This window comes from Episyrphus balteatus, chromosome 2 (assembly GCF_945859705.1).
Source record: "Episyrphus balteatus chromosome 2, idEpiBalt1.1, whole genome shotgun sequence".
NCBI lineage: Eukaryota > Metazoa > Arthropoda > Insecta > Diptera > Syrphidae > Episyrphus > Episyrphus balteatus.
Window position 1 is genome coordinate 5,227,665 of NC_079135.1, and position 23,296 is coordinate 5,250,960.

The 23,296-nt window shown below is 27.2% G+C and overlaps 1 protein-coding gene across 18 annotated transcripts in view; it reads left to right on the forward strand.

Annotated features, from left to right (window-relative positions):
* LOC129908683 (protein alan shepard) overlaps nt 1-23,034 on the forward strand; it is a 487,297-nt gene extending 464,263 nt beyond the window's left edge. For 12 of the 18 annotated variants that reach the window (XM_055985360.1, XM_055985359.1, XM_055985366.1 and 9 more), the window contains 8 exons: nt 2,154-2,212; nt 2,861-2,985; nt 7,998-8,139; nt 9,418-9,788; nt 9,876-10,031; nt 17,027-17,083; nt 17,796-17,968; nt 22,715-23,034. In XM_055985360.1, coding sequence (XP_055841335.1) covers nt 2,154-2,212; nt 2,861-2,985; nt 7,998-8,139; nt 9,418-9,788; nt 9,876-10,031; nt 17,027-17,083; nt 17,796-17,957 — 1,072 coding nt within the window. In that variant the 3' untranslated portion in view covers nt 17,958-17,968; nt 22,715-23,034. The remainder of the gene's footprint in view (nt 1-2,153; nt 2,213-2,860; nt 2,986-7,997; nt 8,140-9,417; nt 9,789-9,875; nt 10,032-17,026; nt 17,084-17,795; nt 17,969-22,714) is intronic. The other 6 variants (XM_055985361.1, XM_055985365.1, XM_055985362.1 and 3 more) reach the window with 5 other exon arrangements.
* The last annotated feature ends 262 nt before the right edge of the window (nt 23,035-23,296 follow it).

Below are 23,296 nucleotides of genomic sequence, written 5' to 3' on the forward strand. Positions count from 1 at the left end.
GTCGTCGTCGGTCGTGGAATAAAAATGAACTCGAAAGGTAAATGAAATGTTCGTTAACATTTCTGATTGAAAGGTTATTGATGACGGTTTTTTTTCGGCTTTTTTCAGTTCTTCATCAAGAACATTTTTCGGTAAGTCTTTTTCGATTAGTTGTGGTAGGCTATCAGGCTTTTATTGGTGGGGCAGTGAAATGCTTTAGAGTGTTGTAAATGTTAAAGAAAACCTTATTTGACTTTTGAAGTTTTTGAATTTCTTGAATCGTTCAACATCATAAACATTTCAGGCAATAACTTAAAAAAAAATTAAACAAGGGAACTGGACTATTCAGACAAATGAAAAAGAATGCGTCACAAAATTCAATTTCTCTGACTTTTACGTCTAGAAGGCACCATATTTAAGGACATTTCAATGACATATAACCAACTAACAAGCAAGACGCTTCTAGCGATACTTCATTTTTCAAATTCTGATAAATAGTTTAGAAGATATAAGGGAACATACATACTTACATCTAACAACTATGCACGTTCAGGCTCAAAATTCTTATAAATTATTGGCGTTAGGGAGCTGAACCAAAAAAGACTTTTGATGAGCATATTGTGAACTGTGACATAATCAAATTTCCTCAAATAAAAAACTCATTTTTCTACAAAAGGTCTGGAGTCCTTTGTTCAAAACTTAATTTCTACTTTAACTCCTTCATTAAGAAGGCACCTTTGCTCAAAAAAAAAATGACTTTCAAGACTTACTACAGTTTATTGGTTTATAAATTGTAAATAGATATTACTAAACTGGTATAAATGGTTGTCCACAGGGAAGTCAACTGAGACCGTTAATGTTTATTTATTCAGAATAAATAAATTTCAATTTGTTGTGATTGCAAAAAAGGCTGGCAATTTGTGTTTTAAGTTAAACCACCTTGAATAAGATACTAATAATAGCAATCAGCAATATTTGCCATGATAATCCTGATACTTACTGGCAAAATACGTGCTATATGTATAAGACGAAGTCGCGATATTTTCCAAAACTCTCTATGATACCATGATACAATTTTTGGTATAGATCTAATGCCTTCGTAATCTGCACCATTTCTTATCGAAATCTGTGATATACATTGAATAAACTAGTAATACTTTTTATAGCTTTGTATAGCTATGTGATATATTATGGACTTTAACAATTTCTTATACTTACCACAGCAATCTGTGATACATATCGAAGCAAACTGTTATAACTATTAGATCAATTTTATATGTATGTGATATATACTTATTAAATCAGTTTGTGATACATGCCAAAACAATCTGTGATACTTATTACATTCATTTGTGATACGTTTTGAAAAAATTATTGATACAAAACGTGTGAAGTTTTGTTATTCACCAGGAACAACTCGTGGTGTATAAGAGAGGAATTCATTATAGATACAGCGATACGTGACACATATCACAATAACTTGTGATACTTATCTAATCAATCTGTGGGATACAATCAAGCAATATGTGGAATATAACAAACAACTTGTGATAATTATCTGATTCATCTGTTATACAGTGACCATTGGTGATATTGCAATCTGTGATATATTTCGGTCAATTCGAATTATTCTCTGAAACACAGGGAAATTCATAATACTTATCCCAACGATACGTAATGCATAATGAAACGACCTGTGATACTTGTCAATTTAATCTGTGATATTTCAAGATATTTCACATTGTGTTATAGACCATAGCAATTGGTTTTATAATATAAAGCAATACGTGATATACATATGTATACCAAACTACCAAATTCATCTGTGATACGTTCTGAAGAAATTCATGATATAACCTTTTTTTGCGAAAATGCCCGATTTCTTTCTTTACCATATTTTTCCTTCTTGGTTCTAAAATAAACGCTTTATCTCTTTCGGAATGCTCTGTTGATAAGAGGTATTTTAAACCCTTTTTTTGCAGGGCAACACTCCTCCACCCTATTTTCCAAAAAACTACCTACATTTCTGTTCACTTAAATTTGTACATCAAATTTTATGGCGGCAACACTATCTGCCTACAATTTCTTAATTTTCAGTCAAAAAAATTTGCAATCTAAAACAATATATGACTTTTTATTTAAAATAATATTTTTTTTTTAATAATTTCTTACAGATACGGAACTATAATATCAACAAAAGCGATCCTAGATAAAACAACAAACAAATGTAAAGGTATTTTTTTCTTCACCTTTTTGTCATTTATTTTTATTTTAAGTTTATTTTATTTTTATTTAAATGTTTTAATTTTGAAAATTGAAATTAAATTTTTTTTTTTTTTTAATGCTTAATTTATTATATATTTTTTTTAATTTAAATATTTTTTTCATTAAATATAATTTGAATTAAAATTTTGTTTCTTTTCAAAAAAGAGTTATATTTTTTTTTTTTTTCATTAAAATTTTAGTTATCTTAAATTTTTTTGTTCAATTTAAAGCACATAAAATCCAAAGTAGACATAGTTATGAGTAGTTAACAAAAAAAATATACTATTAATATTTCTTATAGAAAACAAACCAGTTAAATAATAAATAAATTAATAAAATATTTATATTTATAAAAATAAATTAAGCAAAAACCTCGATTCCTTATAAAAATATAGTAAAAAAATATGTTTATTATAATAATTTACAAAAAACCATATTCCGAAAATTATTGCAATTTTTTTTTCTCTTTCTCTTCCTTCTCTTCCCAAATTTTTTTTTTATTTGTGTATTGTTATCCATTTTCCATTCTCAATGTGGATATCCTGTATTTTTTTTGTTAAAAATATTTTTTTTTTGTATTTTGTCGTGGAAACAACACAAATTTATCTATTTACAGGCTATGGATTTGTAGATTTCGAGCTGCCAACATATGCAGAGGGCGCTGTTAAAGGTCTCCAAGCGAAGGGCGTTCAAGCTCAGATGGCCAAAGTGGGTATCTGGGTGCTTCATAGGCCGGCCATTGTACGTTTGTTTGCATGCAAGTAATACTCACCCCTGTCTGTCTATCTATATCTATCTCTCTCTATCTTTTTTCTTAAATCTATTCTGTTTATTATTATTTTATATATTTTTTTTTTAATTATTTTATTTTAATATACGAAAGCGTTGTAATTACAAAAAAAAAAATATAACAACAAAAAAAGGATTTTTTTTTATTTATTTTGTACAAAATTAAAATATTCATTTTAAATTATTTATTTATTTTTTTTTTCTAAGTTCAATTACTTTTTGTATATTTTTTGAGTATTTTAGTTTTTTAACATTTTGATATATAAAACTTATATATAAAAAAGTAATTTGGTGTCGCAAAAAAAGTATATTCTGGTTATGCTTGACCACAATTGATTGGAAAACAATAATTTTGCATTCTTAGATTTCATCCTCCAAAAAAGGATGCTAACAATTATACCCAAAAAAATATTACTTAAAAAATATATAAAAAGAAAAAAAAAATACATTTTTAATTTAAAGTAATGAAAAAAAAGTCGTGTGTTGGATGTCAGGTAAAAAAAAATATATATACATAAATATTGAGATTTTTTTTTTCTAATTTTATTTCGTATTTATTAATTTTTTTTTATTCTTAACTTTGTAATTTATTATTTTATTCATTTTTTTTTTTTAATCTTAGTACTTCTTAAAGTATATTTCCTTTCCGTCCCATTCCTACCCTTAGATATTAGATACATTACATTTACATACTATAGACAGATTTAATTTTTTTCAAATAGACTAGATTCATTGAGTTTTAAAAAATATTAAATATAAATATTTTTTTAAAAAAACTATATACAAATAATTAATTCTTTTTTTTTTTTGGTAGACCCAATCGAATATTTTTTTAGATAGCTTAAATATTTTTTCAATGTAATTTTGTAAGAGAGTTTTCTTTCTATATAATTTTTGTTAATTGTGTACTTATAGGTAGTATTTTTCAAAATATATTCAGTCAAAGTAAATAATAATTTATTATACTCGTCCCCCCGTTTATATAAATCATAATATAAAATTAAAAAAAAAAAAATATTGTAAAAAAGTAGAACGTTCCAATTTAACCAAACTACTTAAAAAAAAATATATTGTTGAAGAGTAAATTTTGCATATCCAGTGTAAATACAAACCAAGCAGTTTAATCATTTTTGTTGAGAAACACAAAATCAGGAACATTTTTTCTAAGTTAAAAAAAAAAAACAAACGTTTATTTATATTTTTGTTTAAATTTAACACAGTAACTTATACACACAGTCATTATTGTAATAAGCAATCAATCGAGAGTACTAAATGATAAAGTACGATTTTTGGAGGTAATTTCTTCTAAACAAACCAAAGATTAAAAAGAAATTCAGATACTGATTCACGACACGATTGATAAATTCATATTTGTAGCGATAAGAACGATGTTGTTGTTGAGTATTTAAATTTGGTGTCAGTTTGATACCATTTTAACAAGAAATCGACTCAAGAAAGGTTTTTACATAATTAACGGCAAATTTGTCGTTATTTTGTCGAGAATAATTTTTTTTGTACAACATTTTTGATGTTTTGCTAATATAACTTCGTTTAAGAAAAAACTGCAAAAAAATGAAACTAACCCTTCAATGTTCTTGATTTGCCGTTTATTTGCCGCTTTTTACCGTTTACAGTTGAAATAAAACATAACGGCTTTTTGAATCGTTTGATACTTCGAAATTTGCCGTAATTTTGTCGCTTTTAAATTGAGATAAACAATTGAGCAAAACGTTTCTACAACCTATGCATTTTTTATTTGCCGTTTATTTGACGCTTGTTTGTTGTGATAATATTCAGTTTTTTATTCCTTAAAAATGTTATTGTTAGTGTCAAACTGACCGCCATTGAACAAATGCCGTTTCGCGAAATTTTAATATCGGATTCATCTGATTTGGACTCAGCAAAAATTGAGTTAAACCTTTAAGCTAAAGCTCATTTTAATTACATGAGTCTTTTGAATGAAAAAAATATATATATATCCTTCAAATACTTTATCTACATTAAAATTTAAAATTCAAGCTTCATTTTTAGTGAAAGCAAAAATTATTCTCTCATAAGAGATAAAAATGTGCAGAGGTGCACAACCTATTAAATCACAGATGCACTTGTCTTACTTCTCGTAACATTTTACAAATTCTATTAAACAAAACTCACACAATTTTTCAAAGCAGTATTTCACAATTCTTTTACACATTAATTTTTTTTTTAATTTAATTTATTGTAACTAAATGTTAAATAAAAAATAACACTCATAACAAAAATAAGAGTTAAATTTTTTTTTTTTACCCGTTCTTAACCCCGTAAAGTATGTAGGTATTTTCGTAAAAATTTAAACATAGCCCCGTTTCTTATATAAATACATATATATATTCTAGCTCATTGTAAACGCTGTTTTTAAAAAGTTGTAATTGTAAAACTTTAACTCATATAAATAGTTTTTGTTTTTTGTACAAAAAGTAATTGAATTATATAAATAAAATATAACAAATTTAATTAAATAAATAAAAAAAAAATGTTTTATTTTTGCTTATATTTTATTAAAAATACAAAAAATTAAATTTTTGTATTTTTTTAATAAAAGAAAGCAAATAATAAAACATCTAGATAATTTTTAAACTACTATAATTTGTTTTTCCAATTTTTTAATTTTACTATTTTTTTTCAATAATATTTTTTTTTTTTAATATTTCTATATAATAATAATAATGTTTTTATAAATATTTATATGAATATATATATTTTACACAAAATAATAGTGAGCCGGCCATAAATATACTATTTAACTTTTTTTCCTTAAAAAAAAATAAAAAAAAAACTTTATATTCAAAACTGTTTTTCCTAGAAATTCATTAAATATTTTAGTAGAAAACAAAATAATATAATAAATTAGTTCCTTAGGATGTGTTTCTTAAAACAAAATATTATATATTCTTTAGATGTGTTTCTCAAAAGAGTGCAGGGATTTATTAAATTAATAAATTGCTTTTTGTGTTGTTGTAAATTGATTTATTATTACAAAAAAAAAAAAAAAAAAAAATAATGTCGTAAAGCTTTTCTCTTTGAAAGGATTATACTTTTGTAGGCTTCAATCTTTTGAGACAACAAAAATACACTATTTTTAACACATTTTATATAAATTTTATTTTTTTGTTGGTTGTTTGTGTTGTAAATTTTGATAATCAGCGAGTAACTTATCATTAATTCAAAGAATATATGTTCATTGACAGAAAAAAAGTTATTAGGTACTTTCTGTTCATATGCAGTTTTGAAAGAAGATATTTTTGGACTAAATTTCCGAAATAAAGTTTGAATTAAAAATATAAGTTATAAGTGAACAATCCTATGCATTTTGGTAAAAAATGTCCCTTGTCGTGGAAATATTAAAAAAAAAAAATTCCAAATCCATTAAATGAGACTTCAAAAGAAAGGTCTCTTTTAGATAATGTGACCAAAAGTTCTAAAAAGTAGCAAGTAAACTGTCTCATCTAAAATTTTTCACAGGAATAAGTAGTGACATATGATATTTTTTTGTTTTTGAAATTTGTTTCTGAAATTTGCCACCAGATGGCGCCATTTTCAATTAAATATGACCCCACATAGCCTATAACCAGCGGCCAAGCAATGACGCTTCCAACGATACCTCACTTATCAAACTACGATAAGTAATGTAGAATCTATGGTGGCACTGATGAACATTAGGGTGGTTCTTATTTTGAAATTTGTATGTTTCGTGGTTGAAAATAAATACAAAAAATAATCCCCAAGATTTTCAACCCGTGAAGAGGTGAAGATTCTTATGAAAATAACATAGGATTTTGTTCCTTGACAGTAAATTTTTAGTTCCAGGGAAACTCATGGAAAAATGTAAGCCTTTCGTATTTTTTTTTCCGACTTTCATTGATTAAACTTCAATGATATTTTATCTACCATTCAAATTCTGGCCCCATTTGAATATATTTTTTTTCGATTTACCTAACCCACTTTTAGTTCTTAAAAAACGTGGTTCAATTGCAAAAAAGACTTGCATAATAAATATATTCTGGGATAGTCCTCATCCAAATAACCAGAATAAAGCTTAGTTTTCTGAATTCATATTTCCGATGAAGGAATTAAACCTTCAATTTCAAATGATTTACTGAATGTGGTAACTACAGCAACAAAAAATTTGTTTTTGTTCAATTTCAGATTTTCTATTAAATGCACTACTCAATTGAGATTTTGGATACCTATCCTTTTTTTTTTGTTTTAATTCATTTTTGCTGACAAAATTAAATCCGCCATTGTTTTTTGTTCACAAAAAGGCTAAATAAAAGTAGTGAACGATTTTTAAATAGAATAAATCCTTTATATTTCTTATTTATGTCACGAACGGGATATAGGCTTTATTTCGATTTATCAAAATTTACAACAAATTCACCTAAAAAAAAAATACAAAAAAATTGTAAAAAAAAAATTATTCAACAACACAAACATAATACACACATTAAAAACGTAGGATTAGTATATTCTATTGTCGTAGGGATAGGCTTAGCTTAACAAAAAAAAACACGCTACACACATACCACACAAAAAATATGAAAGAAGAAAAACAATCACACTCTCTCTCTCTAACACACATACAACACACATACAAAATACACCACACAAAACCGCAATTGTTTTAAAAATAAAAACCTTAAACTAATATAAAAAATTTTTTTCCCTCTCTATTTTTCTACAACAACCTATTTATATGATGAAAAACCACATAAAACAAAAAACAAAAAATATCTACCGATAACAAAATATAATCTCTTCACTGCCTTCTATGTGTTGTTGTTGTTGTTCTTTTATATAATTTTTGTATGGAAATGCAAAAAAAAAAAATATTAAACAAAACAAAATGGATATTTCAAATGGCACATGGATGATGATTATGACGATGATGATGATGATAAAAAAAAATCATATACAAAAATCCACAGCAACAAGAACAGGATCCTACAAATTTGTACATTGCAAATTTGCCACCACACTTCAAGGAGACAGATTTAGAGAATATGCTATCGAAATACGGTCAAGTGGTGTCCACACGTATCCTTCGTGATCAGCAGTGTAATTCTAAAGGTAAGTCTTTAAAAAATATAAAGTAAAGCCTTATTTAAAAGAATCCTTTCTCAAAACCTAAAAACCAAACCTCCCAAAGTGTCCCTGAAGCTGAACTTTTGATTGTAAATTTTCTTTTAAAAAATGTTACTAGAGAAAAGATTGCTGAACTCAACCAGAAGTTAAATTAAAATTGGTTGCAAAGTAGTTTCAAACTGGTTGCAAATAAGTTTCAAATCAGTTGCGAACTAAGAAATGTTACGATGTAACCCTGTACTGACTTGAGACTTTAATTACAAGTCTCTAGCAAAGAGAAAAGTCCCTTAGAACTAAGAAAAAACAATTTCAAACCGATTGCAAATCATTAAAAACTGATTGCAAACTAGAAAGTCTTACTTTTACCGACTTAACCTCTAGTTCATTGGGAATTTATAAAAAAAATCATTTCCAAAACTCTAGAAAATAATATTGATACAAAACTGATTTTAAAATCGATTGTTATTGAGTTGCAAATCGATTGCATAAAAGTTTTAAATTGATTATAAACTAATCAATATTAAATTTTGCATTGCAATTTAGTACTGAACGAAGGGTAAATATTTAAGTCTCTCGTATAACAGAGACCCTGTGTAAAATTTTATTGGAATTAATAACCAACTAGTTTCAAATTGGTTGCACCTTGCACTTTATTAAAAAAAAAACTGAGTAGATATTATATTAGCGGTTCCTTAACATTTATTTGAAATTTCTAACTCATTTAGAGATTTTTTAAAATATTGCAAATTTGGTTGCAAATCAGTCAAAAATTGGTTTCAACTCTATTGGAAAGTAGAAGTTACTATATTCTTTCTAGTTCAGAGATATACCTATGTATAAAAAGCAACTTATGTAGAAAGACTGAAGAAAAACAACTGCCTTCAAAATTGGTCTGAAACAAATTGCAACTTAGTTTCAAATAAATTGCAAATTTCTTAAAAATCGATTAGGATTGAATTTAAAAAGAATTGCAATCAGTGTAAAATTATGAAAAATTGAAAGCAAAAATTGCAATTAAGTTTCAAAACAATTAGAAATTAGTTTCATTTTGATTGCAAATTAGTTTCAAATCGATTGCAAGGCAATAAATATGAAATATGTTATTCAGTTCTTAACTTACTTCATAGCTTCAACTGTCTAGAATCAAGATCATTAGAAAGATTCTTAAAAATTGACTGAAATAGCACAAGTTACAGAGTATTTTCAAAACAATTGCATAATTTCTCAACTTATTCATTCCATCTCTTTTAATTCTCTTTCTAGGTGTTGGCTTTGCACGTATGGAAAGTCGTGAAAAATGCGAACAAATTATACAAATGTTTAATGGTAATCAAATACCGGGTGCCAAAGATCCATTATTGGTTAAATTTGCCGATGGTGGACCCAAAAAGAAGAATCCCTTCAAGAGTCCCGATCAAAATGCTAGAACGTGGCGTGATGTTGCTGCCGAAGGTATACCAGTTGCATATGATCCAACAATGCAACAAAATGGTGTTAGTGTTAATGTTGGTACACCAATTGGGGTGCCATATACACGTTTTGGTGCACCACAAGTTGGTGCCTATCCAATGGCTGGTTCACAATGGATTCCAAGTTATATGATGACACAACCGATCACTCAGGTAGAGGATCAGGTAAGGTTTTTTTTTTTTTTAATTTGAATCTTTTTACAATTAAACAAATTTTAATAATAATATTTTTTTTTTTTTTGTTTTTTTTAGTATATGCAAATGGCACCACAATTAGGTGTTACTCCATATAAAACAGATGGTGTTAACCAGGTTCAACCACGTGGCATTTCAATGATGGTTAGCGGTGATACAGTGCCATATGGAACAATGATGCCACAATTAGCCACATTACAAATTGGCAATTCGGTTAGTTATAAATTTAACACAAACTTTAATTAATAAATTATTTTAAGGGAATTTTTTTTTAAGACTCGATTTAAGATTTTGTTTAACAGATAGAATTTTAGTTTTAACAAGGCTTTGAGATTTCTTTTTTGTACTTTAAATATTCAAAAAATATTTCTGCTACTAAGCTAACTTAGTATCTATTTTAAACAATATTAAAAAATGTAAATAGAAATACTTCGATCGAATTTGTGAAATATTGTTTCTAGTTTTTTTTTTTTTTTTAAACTCTCTCAAGCTTAGAAACTGAAAAAAGTTTTTTAGAGGGTAGTGAATAGTCAAGTTTTGTTTTGTTATATCGCTGGCTGAAAATTATAAGGGTGTATTTCATACAAAATACAAAAAATGAGTTTTATACACCAAAATTTTTGTAATTTCAACGGCTTTCAGATAAAATTTAAAAAAAAATTAGAAAAAAATTAATGGCGACGGTACAGGTAAAAAAGACATACAACTTTCATGATTTCACATAAATGTATTAATATAATAAGGTTCTATGTTATTCAAATTGCAACATGGGTTCTATGTTTACTGATTTTTTTTCAAACAAAAAATACATTGATTTAAGTTACATAGAACCTTTTTTGCGCAAATTTTTCAAAAAGAAATCTTATGGAAATGATCTTTTTTTTTAACTAAAGTAAAAATAAAAGATCTTTTGCTGTTTTTGTTGGTATTGAACAACAGGGGTGGAATCGGCTAACTTGATAGTCAATAGTTGACAGTCAAAAACGACGATTTTGCTCCATAATTCTTCGTTTTTTACTATCAACTATCGACTATTAAAGTAGCGAATTTCATTCCAGGGCTTTTGCTAAACAGCAAAGAATTTTTGTATCTCGTTCTGTACTCTTTAAACCAAAATATGTACTATCCAACCTTAACTTTTGCAATAATTCATTCGGGTTACCTAACCTAGATATTCCTACATTTTAATTAAATTAGAGTATTTTTTTTTTGTGTGCCAAGAATTGGAAGTGATTTTTTGAAACCTTTTTTTTTTTCATAATCGAGGTTGGGAATTTCATAGTTCGTATTAATAAACCAAAAGTTAAAGAAATACTTAGATTCCTTAACTTAAAACAAAAGAAGTCAAATCTCAAAAAGTACCAAAAATGTACCTTCGGACAAACCTAAATCCGATGGCAAGATATACTAGATCCAATCCTCTTAAATTAATAAGATTTCTAATAAAAATAAGTAAAATTTGTTTAAACTTTGTTAAAATCAAAGTGAACTTCATTTTAACAAGAATTTTCTTCTTAAGAAAATTTAAGTGCTAAGATTGAAATGATTTTTCATAAATTTTATGTGCATTCTTATTAAAATTAAAAGATTAAACAAAATTAAAATTTTTTTTTGGCATACATTTAGCACCGTAGAAGATGATTATTGTAAGACGACTGTCTTTTTGGAAAAAGCATGCAAAATCCGATTGATTTAATACAAATTCTAATTGTTTTTGGCATGTCTTTTTTCTTTGTACCTAATTCAACAAAAGCAGGAATTGTTGTTTTCTATAAATGCAATAACGTGATTTGTGGTATTTTTTTCTGTTATTTAAAATAGAATTTGACTGTTTTGTGCAAAACTTGAAAAAAATTAAATTAAATCAAAGTCTATTTCATAATGAAGTCACTTTATTTCATATAAAATCCATTTATTACATGTAAGCTCTTTATAACTATAAGGTTCTATGTTGAACATAGAACCTTTTTCAAATTTTTTTACAAACTTTTTCATAAAAAGGTTCTATGTCATTTTTTTAAAATGCTCATAAAATCCTTTTTTGTGGTGAAATTAATGTTTTTTTCATGGTTTTATGATTTTTTTTAGGGTCCTTTATGAGATTGCATCAATACTTTACTGCTATGTAACTATTTTATCCAAAAACAAGCCTTAAAAAACTTTGAGATCGATTTTCTCAAAACTAAGGTGGGTTGACATACAACCATATAATTCTCAGCCAGCGATATGTTTAATTTAAAAACCTTTGAATTTTCCTACACAATTGCTTTTGTCTTGAAGCTTCTTTTTTCGGCGCTGTTATGATCTCGATCTCTAATTTGCCCGTGGGGCTCACTTTAGCCTGAATAAGGTTAGATAAATCATTAATTCCAAATTGTAAATTAGGCAAGAAAAAAAGTTGGACATGACAAAATTTTATAATCAGGCTTTTCTGTAATACTTCCAAAACGTAATCACATAAAGTGGTATTTATTATCCCAACGCTATTCACTATTTTCATTTCAGCTAGAGATATAAAATAAAGATATTGGAATTGAAATATTGAACATATCGTGTCAACAGTTCGACTATCAATAGTTGCAGTGGATTAAATTAAGGAAATTATTTCTGATTCCATGTTTGCAGACTGCGGTGGTTTAAAAATAACACTGGGTTTTGTTGCCGAAACAAAAATATACTTTTCTGAAGGTTTTCGGTGTGCTGAACTCGAATCAGAACTCAGAAACAACTAATCAGCTCCCGTTTTTGAGATACTACCGTTAGAAAGCAGAAAAACGTTTTTTTTTTTAGTTCTTCGGACCTTATTCTTTTTTATAAGGAAAATTGTTTGAGTATATCTGTTTCTAGAAGAACTGTTTTCCATCTTTCGATAACTGTTTAAATCTTTTTAATATCTTTTGTATTGCCCAAAATATCTTAAAATTAAGTTAGTGGGTTTTTCTTCATATATCATAAAGGAGATAATGGTGTTTTAAAATTTATAAAAATACCAAACAACTGAGGATATCTCGGGCAGTAAAAAAGATATGAATTATTCTTTTAAACTTGATTTTTTTTTTCTAAACAAGAGAAATTAAAACGTCAGTAAAAGATCAAACAAATTCCAAAATTAATGTGCTCTAAATGATCTTATGATTTTAAATAAGAGGGGAACCTGAAATAATGGAAGTGAAGAATTTTGTGTCGTCAATTTTGGGAGAAGTACAAAATTCTGTGCCGAATATAGGTACTTCAAATTTGTTAGAATGGATCCCCTAAAATCTTAGATGTCTAAAAATCGTGTTTTTAAAAATTTTTCTTTGCCCCTAAATTCAAACAATTGTAAAGAGATTCTTTTTGAAATCGGACTAAACAAATGTGAAATGCTTAGCCAAATTAATTTTCGCTCTTGTTATATTCAAATACAAATTTTTTTTTCAACTACAAAATGTAGTACAGAGGAATATAGTAAAATTGAATAATTTGGTCAACCTGTTTAAAAAAAAAACACAATTCTCAACAAAAATGTATAACTTTTTAATTTTGTGTTATGCCTTTGATTAAAGTAGTTTTTTTTTTAACATTGCATTTCAATGTCTTAAGAGTTTTTAAAAACTACCATGAATGTGGAGTGGAATAAACAAAATCAAGGCTTACACTAGTTTACCACATTTCTCTTTGAAATACAAAAAATTTACTTAATTATAAATATTTCGGAGCACAGTTCAGAACTTAAACTAAGAAAATGTGAATTGTGAAAAAAAAATAATGTGCTTGTATATCTGTCTCTTTTTCAGGATGTCTGTCTGTATAAAAAGCAACATTATAAATATTTTTGAACTCGATATGTAGCGTTTTTTTGGAGACTCTACAAAGAGGTTTTTGGAATTAATTTCTGCAAACGGTTTCTGTCATTTGGAAAATTTTATTTTCTCATGATTTTAATTACAAAAATTGAAGGGTTACTTTTTAGACTAGGTCTATCTTTTTATGAAAAGAAAAAGTTTTTTTTTTTGAAAATCATTACTAGCGGTACCTGTCATAGAACGTTTTGTAATTAATTAATTGCTCCCAAGTTACTTATTAAATTTTAAAAAAAATGAAAGTTTTTTTTTTGCAAAACTAAATTTTCAAAAGCGGGAAATTGATTTTCTTTTATTTTTGTAATTTCGGCTGTAAGTGTTAATTGGTTCAAAATGGTTAACCAACTTTATTAAAAAAATTTACGAATGTTATATTCTTTTTTTAAATTTGTATTTTCATATTTTACCTACACTTTTTTACTTGTTTTTTACAATTTGTTCGCTAATCTAAATGTGTAAGAGAAAATTTTTTCTATTGTATTTTTTGCAATTTGAATTTTCATTACTAAAGCCATTAACTTTACTTACAAAAACTTTCCGCTTTATTGATAAGAAATCTCTTTGTTTTTCCCGACTTCCAAAAAGGTGGATGTATTCAATTCATCTGTATTTTTTTGTGTTTGTTACCTCATAACTTTGGACTGAGTGAACCAAATGATAATTCTTTTTGTATTGGATAGCTGGTGGCTGCAATGTGGTTCCATTTTAATTTCGTTCAGTTCTGGCCATAGGAACTATTAGAAAAACCATAAAATCAATGGAAGTTGGTTTAGTTTTTTGATAAAAATGATTATTAACCGATTTTTTTTTGAAGAAAATTCTTGTTAGACTGTTTTCACAAGAGCAAATTTCGAAAACTATCTCATTTCGAATTCCAAATGCAAAAATATTAGGTACCTATAAGATTTGACAATCGAAATGAGATAATTTGCGAGACTATCTTATTTTTGGGTTTTAAGTGAGCATCATTTTTCTTCGTATACATAATATTTTGCTTAGTCGCGTAGATACAAGTATTTCATGTTTAAGGCTAATGCAATTTGATTCAAATTTTACTGATTGGTTCATGTCTGTAATTATCCAAGACATCAGTCTTATTTACTTTTTTATTAATTTGAAAACAGTTCTGAATTTCGCCATAGACTACGCCAATTCATAGGTTAAGATCCTTATTTTTTAAAATGGTAACGGAGTTACGAATAACAGAGTTACGCGCGACAGAGTTACGGCCGTCAAAGTAACGCGAAACCGAAGTAACGAAAAACTAGAGTTACGAATTCTAAAGTTATGTTAAGCTATGACATGTGATTTTTGGGTTGGCAACAATTGCAAGGAACGATATGGAATTATGGAAACATAAATAAGAGAATATCGATACGTAGGTGCAATATTAGTTGGACAAATAAGAAGTTAATTTCAATTATGTCCCCCTAACTTACATAAGCATACTTATTAGGGTGGGTCAAAAAAATCGAAATTCTTTTTTTTGATTTGGTACTCCGAAAAATCGATTGCTAGACACCTCTAGAATATACACACCAAATATGAGCTCTTTATATTAAGGGGAAGGTCCTCCGCTTTGCAATTTTCCATTTTTACATCAAGCTTCTACTAAAAAAAAATAATTTTTTTATTAATTGACTTTTTAGCAAATTTCTTTTCAGATTCTTGTAGGAAATTGAACGCTCTACAAAAAAGGTTGAATACACTCTTTTGAATTATCTAACCGTTTAGTAGATATTTGAGGTCCAAAAATCGAGAAATTCTTTAAAAATTCGTTTTTTGTTCTTTATTTTGTAACAAATTGAAAAATTATAATAATCAAACGCGCATGGCATATTCTTGTAGGAAACAGATTGCTCCACAAAAAAAGTCTTATTGACTTTTTTTATTAATCAAACCATTTGAAAGATATTCGAGGTCAAAGTTAAAAAAAAATTATGAAAACATTTTATATTTTTAAAAATTTTCCAGTTCACTGAAACTTCATTATTTTCAAATTAGCAAGATATATTCTTGTAGAGGCTTAAACGTTCTACAAAAAATTTCTTGGAATCAAATTGATTGCTTTAATGGTTTAGAAGATATTCGTATCCAAACCAATGCCCACTGATTTCAATAGTTTTCTTATGACCCGTATGCATTGCGATTTGGATACGAATATCTTCTAAACGGTTAAAGCAATCAATTTGATGCCAAGGAATTGTTTGTAGAACGTTTAAACCTTTACAAGAATCCGTCTTGCTAAATTGAAAATAATGAATTTTCAATAAACTGGAAAATTTTTAAAAATATAAAATGTTTTCATATTTTTTTTTAACTTTGACCTCGAATATCTTTAGAATGGTTAGATTAATGAAAAAAGTTAACAAGACCTTTTTTGTGAAGCAATCAATTTCCAACAAGAATATGTCTTGCGCGTTTGATTTTTATAATTTTTCAATTTGTTACAAAATTAAGAACAAAAAACGAATTTTTAAAGATTTTTTCGATTTTTGGACCTCAAATATCTATTCAACGGTTAGATAAACGAAAAAAGTGTATAAGGCCTTTTTTGTAGAGCGTTCAATTTCCTACAAGAATCTGAAAAGAAATTTGCTAAAAAGTCAATTAATAAAAAAATTATTTTTTTTTAGTAGAAGCTTGATGTAAAAATGGAAAATTGCAAAGCGGAGGACCTTCCCCTTAATATAAAGAGCTCATATTTGGTGTGTATATTTTAGAGGTGTCTAGCAATCGATTTTTCGGAGTACCAAATCAAAAAAAAGAATTTCGATTTTTTTGACCCACCCTAATACTTATGTTTTTTTTTTTTTTCTATTTCAACGTTTTTGCGATCTTCTCACAAAAACAAAACCATATGTATATCTATAACTATCCAATCAAAATTTTACAAGATTAAATAACACCCATTTTGGCTTTACTCATTTAGTTCTGACCAATGAGAAAAATGTTAATCTTTTGTTTGTATTTCCATAATTCCATATCGTTCCTTGCAATTGTTGCCAACCCAAAAATCACATGTTATAGCTTAACGTAACTTTAGAATTCGTAACTCTAGTTTTTCGTAACTTCGGTTTCGCGTAACTTTGACGGCCGTAACTCTGTCGCCCGTAACTCTGGTATTCGTAACTTCGTCGGTTTCCCTTTTTTTTAATAGTTGAAAATATGTTTTCACGAAATGCAGTATCGGTCCTATATCGATACTTTTACTTTATTGAAGTAGGTAGGTATTGAATAGAAGGAAGTTTTTTGGTGATGGAAATGTTATAATTTTGTTTTTTTTTTTTTTTTTTTTTTAATTCATTTTTGTATTTTAGTTTTGCAAGACAAATTTTTTGTACTGATTTTTCTTTTTCCTGTTAGGGTCTTGAGGAACTTTTTGACCAAAATCGTTTGATGTTCGAAGCTTGTGCCATGCAGGTTTGTGACTAATTTTTTTTTTTTTTATTTTTATTTTTTTTCATAAACATTTAAGTAGCAAAAAAAAAATGAATTTATTGTAAACTTTTTGTTTGCACGGCATTTTAGACTATGTATTTTGCCAGAAATTTCATTCGATAGGAATTCAAAAAATTAGGTCATTAAATTGAATTTTTGGTATAACTTTACTTCTACATTTGTAGTAAAACAAAAAAAATCTTACAGATATTCAAAAAATTTATAAAAATTTTTCCTATTTCCCCTATTCATTTAAAAAAAATTGGGTAAACTTTTTTTTCAAAATTTTATAAAAATTGATTCATTCCTCTTAAAAAAAAAATTTCAAAGCCTTGATAAATGTTTTTTTGTTTGTAAGCTTCATTTTATTATTCATTCACTAAGTTTCATTTTGTGTTCTTTCATCTGTAAGTATTCAGTTAGTACCTAAGTCTAAAACTTGTTTTTTTTTTTTGTAGTTTCTAGAAATAATTTATAAGAATTTTTTTATCATTCACATAAATTATTTAATAATTTTTTTTATAACAAATATATTAAGGTAAATTATATATATTTTTTTTTTCTCTTCTCTTTTTCTCTCTTCCCAAAAAAACGAAAACAAAAATCGTAATTGTTTAAATCCACATATTATACACTCCCTGCTCCTCTAAATCGGTGCTATTGTGTGTGTACGTGTGTGGTTTTTTTTTTATAGAATTTCTCTCCATCATTACAGTATATTAGTCCATCGTATCCATACTATCCACCACCAACGATAATTCCAACAATGCCAATGGCTGATTCGGAACAAGCTAGCACGGCTGCATCCCCCGACGAGGCATATACACAATATGCGCATCAAGCTGGACCGAAATAGGTCATCGAGAGGTAAGTTTTATTTATTTATTTTTTTTTCAAACTTGAATAAAAAAAAAAAAAAAACATCGAAGATTATTGCAAACTTCATTCTGGAAAAGAATTTCTAGTTTTTTTTTCTTTGATTGTGTGTTAAAGGTTATGCCCTGGGTTCTTATAACTCCCCAAGTGCATATAGGGGACAGTTTTTTTTTTTTTTTCATCTCTCCTGTTTTTTCAAGACCCTGAATCCTTTTCATTTCCTTGACTTCTTGGCTCCGATGGCAGTATAGAAAAATAAGAAAAGAACAACAAAAAATGTTATTGGAAAAAGAATTCTATTCTCATTCTCTATCGGGGATTGGTATAATGGTGTGCGGCTTGGTTTTTTTTTTTTATCTTTCCGGTGTGTGACTGATGGCAAAGTTCAATGTTTTTTAGCTTCTCGCAATGGAATTCAAATTTCATTTTCAATCTTTGAATTCTTAGAAGAAAAAAATTTAAAATAAAAAAAAAAAAAAAAAAAACGATAAAAGAATTTTAAATTTAAATTCACAGTGAAAATTTATTTCTTCCATTATTTTCTTGGGCAGACGAGAGAAATTGATGAATAATGTGTGCTAACCAAAAAATACGTATAGCTTACAAAACAAGAAGAATATTATAGGTACATATAGAATAGCAAATGGTATTTCAAATGGAAATCATGTAAAGTTATGGCATTTGCACATTCTTATGGAAACATTTGGCAACAGAGGAATATAATGAATTGGGGTGGAAACTGGCGCCCAATGTAGGAATTATTAATGTTATCTCGGAGAAGGCGCTGTGTGTGCGAGAAATTTTTTGGTTTAGAGACAGAGTGTGTTATTGAGAAGGAAGCAATGATTGATTAAATCAAAAGCATATCTAACGCCTACAATTTTGAATGCTTTTTAAGATATTTTGATGCTTATACAAAATGTATATGAGCTTCAGCATTGATCATATGGAAAGATAAATGTTTTTGATGTTAGGAATTTTAATGTTTTGAGAGGAAGAAACGAGTGTGTTTATTATGGTTTTGTAGAGAGAAAGTGCCCATAAAAAAACAATTTTCCATTTGTTAATATTGGAAAACAGAGATAAAGCTGTATTTGTAGTTGCATTTGCTGGTGTCGTTGTTATAAAACCAATTTTAACCAATCTCTATTGAATAAATTAAAAGGATTATCTGTTTAATTTAACTGAAAAAATGCATGATTTACTGGATCTTACGTGGTTTTGCCGATCAAAAATAATCATTTTGTTTTAATGGAAACAAAACTGCATTACGCTAAACTACGATGAAATTGATTTCGAACCTTAAGTTTTTAACGTGCAAATTACAAAAATGCGAATGAATTATTGGTACTATAGAAGAAATTAATAATAACACTGGTCGGCAAAAAACCAAAAAAAAGGCGGGAGCAAGAACTTCATAAGGTGATTTTGATTGACTTTAGTGTGCTGAATTCAAAACTGTTTAAAGATTTTTTCTATCACGTCTAGTTTTTGAGCTATAAAGCTTCAAAAACTAATTTTTAATTGAGTTTTTTTTATATGTAATATGTTGCTCTTTATAAGTCCAAATCAGAAGACGCAAGATGGAATTTGATTCAAAAAACCATTCATTACTTTGAAAAAAAATAATCAAGATTTTGAGATATCTATCATAAATTTCTTTTTTGAAAAAAAATTATTACCATTAGGACGTGTTAATATGGCGTTTTGAGATTGCATAAGTAGTTTTACAAAAAAAAAAAAATTAACGGTGATGTAATTCGATGTCAAATGTACCCAAAAAAAACGCGTTTTTGACCTTTTAATATTCAATTATTTCAAAAACGTGACGTGCCAGTGAAATTTTGACTTCAGATTCGGAATCAGCACACAAAATTCCTCCACATTACATTTATTACATTAAGTAAGCTCTTTTCACAAATACAGTCAATCCTTTTACAAATTTACATAACAAAATGCTCCATTTTCAAAATTCAATTTATTAATTTGCAAACCGAATTCACCCTTTTGGAAAACAAATTCACCTTTTATGTATAAATATTGGTTTTCAATATAGTTTATAATATAATGAAAAACTACATAGAATAATGTGACTTTCATAGCAAAAAATAAAAGAAAAATGTATTATAAGACAAAAGGTGAATTTGATTTGCAAGGGTATTTGTTTTGAAGAGTTTTCATATTATTCTTAGCTTTCTTTGAATTTTACTGCTGTTTTCAATTGTAGCTATAGGAAAAATAGTATAACTATTTTAATAAAGATGGTTTTAAATGCGGAATATAAAAGTGTCAACGCGAAGTTCTAATTCATATAAATATTTTATACAGCGAATAAGTTGTGTTCAAAATGATTTTTCATCCAATTCATTATCCATGTTTACATTTGCTTTGATTTTGCTCTACGATTATACCAATTGTGTTTAGCTTTAGCACACATTTATTACGAAATAAATCAAGACTTCCAAATAAATTCACGCACTTTTACAATAATCCTAAATTGGCGAAATTTGAAGAACATTTTGTATGGGAGCAAAACTTTGCTCAAATTGAGTAACATTTTAAAACTATCAGCACCCAACATGAAAAATTTTGCATCAGCAATTTATTATACATATAAAGAAAGTTCAACATCTATTACTTTGATTAATTGTTAGTAACAGAAACATTTTTTAAAACCTTAGGAAGCTGGAAAACAGTATTAAAAAATAAAGTCAAGTTTCAAAACTGTTTTTCAGCTGAGGAAATATGATTTTAGTTTATTTAATTTCCGACTTTGTCGATTTAGCATTTTATTTTTGAATGACAGCATACATAAATAGATTAAATTAGCTTTTGGTTCTTCAATAATTGATTCTGCTAGAATGCCACGAAAACAATTAAAGAACTCATGTACAAAATCGGGACGATACGATCCTGATAAAACAGAAGCTACTTCAAGCATAATGGAGAGTAATATTAGTAACGCGAAAAGTAAAGCAAATGCGTCCCAATAAAATACAAAAGCAAATATTTTAAAAATGGGAATTCTTGCCTCCAATGGAATCATTACACCCAAATCGAAAACTGTATATGGGTATGAATACCATTCAGCTGATTCTTTCAAAGGTATCAAACCAGCTCCAGCTATCTCAACTAATCCTTTTTTCACAAGATTTGCAACCTCAAAAGTTGAATGTGAAATATTTGCCAGAGAAGTATTAATTCTTGCATTGTGTCTCATGGCAAAAGTATCGAAAATATGTGTTACAAAACCACCAATGATTGTAACGTTTCCATTCAAATTTTCTGATACGATAACTCCTAATTCTGTTCCTCCGAAAAAAATTGGCAAAATTACCTCATTTGATCGTAATAAACCACAGATTCTTTCTTACTCCAGATGAATTCTTCAATCGTTGGATTTCTGAAATTTCTGTACTTGTAGAAAACCGATGATATTTCGAAATCTTGAAAAATTACTATTACATTGAACACGTTCTTTAGTTTTAAATAATTTCTTGAAGAATTTCTTAGTACAAAAATCGTTTTGCAGAAGCGAATGTGTTGAAGATATTGCAATAGTCGCTGAAGAAATAAATAATTTGAATTAAATTTAACGATAGTAAAAAGATTTTCATTAAATTCTGACTTCAAGTAAAATTAAGTAGCTTCTGTTGATAGTATCACTGGAATTTCAAGTCAAGTTGTTTGATGCTTTCTTAAATTAAAAATATGGTTTGAAAACGCTCTAGTCGGTTGAGATTTTCGATGAAATTTAAAAATCTTGTGTTGAATTTAGCTTCAACAGTAAACATTGCAACAAGAACAACGAAACTTGTGATAGAAAAAAAACATAACTGTCCACTTGCAAAAATAGTTGCCTCCTATAAATGTTTTAAACTACGTGGTAAAAGAACTTTTAAGTAAAAATTCCACTACCAGCTACTTATACAGCACTTCTTCGAAATACTGATGTTTTTTTTTTTGCATTTTATGGAAAAAATTTGCATTTTGTCAATTTAAAATTTTAATCCATTTCAAAATGGTTTGATTGATATTAATTTGGCAATAAATCAAGTAAACTATAGTCATTAATTTCTGATCAGTCGACCTTAAAACTAATTCACAGAAACTCTGATTTCCTTACTGAATCTAAATATGAAACTCCGTTCAGCACTTATCGCTTAATTCTAAAGACTTGTGTATTTATTATTGTATTATTGAATTGATACCTGCTGTTGAATTAAATATGTAAACATTTACCGATTGACAATATTTTTTTAAAACCAATTAATTTAAATTATAATCAACCTTGGAAACAGACTTTTTCGTTCTTTTAATCCGTCCTTTGGAACTAAATGCTCTTGATTTTTTTTCGAAAGGTTAATTTTATCAACACAACGTTAATTAATTTCCATTAGTCAATGGTAAAAATGTTTTATTGAAGGTCAAAGTTTTGCAAAAACAAAAAAAAAAAAATGTTACACATACGCCTCAGTGACCATACAAGTTAACTAATAGAAATCATGCTAAGGTCTGAAAAGTAAAATGGAATATAGCCCCTCATCGAGCTTCTAACCTTGAAATTGTCCATTTGAAATTTTACAAAAAAAAGGTGCTTTGATTTCTCTCGGAGCCGAAGTAAAATAAATAAGCTAAATAAAAAAAAAATCATTCGAGTTGAAGCTTACTTAATATTTTTTGCTTGAATAATTTTTCTGTTATATAAAAAAAATTTAAAATATATTTTTCTTTCAGATCTAATCACCAAATACCTCATAAACTACATCCAATAAAGGTGATTGTGTAAACACGGACTTCTTTAACAAAAAAACAAAAAAAATTAATAAACAAAATAAAATAAAAAAAAAACATAAAAAAGCGATTTTTTCCATTGAAAAGTAATTTATATGAAAAATAAAAACAAAAAAATGAAAGACTCAACCAAAACAAAAAAACACACTAAAACAACTATTTCAAAAAAAAAAAATAAAATAAAACAAAAATAAGAAAATCAGAAAGAAGAAGAAGGTGATATGCAAGGCAACAAAATTTAAATAAAACAAAAGAAAACAAAATGAAAATGGAAATAGCAAAAGCAAAATGTTTTAAACAATTTTTGTTTTTTGAGAATGCACACACAACAACACATAAAATTTTGATAGAAGAAGACAAGAAGACTTTTTTTTTCTCTCGACAAGGAAATACAACCGACTTAAAGAAGAAGATAAAAGATAAATCTAACGAAAAAAAAAAACAAAACAAAAATCTATTTATTGTTAAAAATATTTATTAACAAAAAAAAAACTAAATTTGTTATGTCTAAATTTATTATTATTT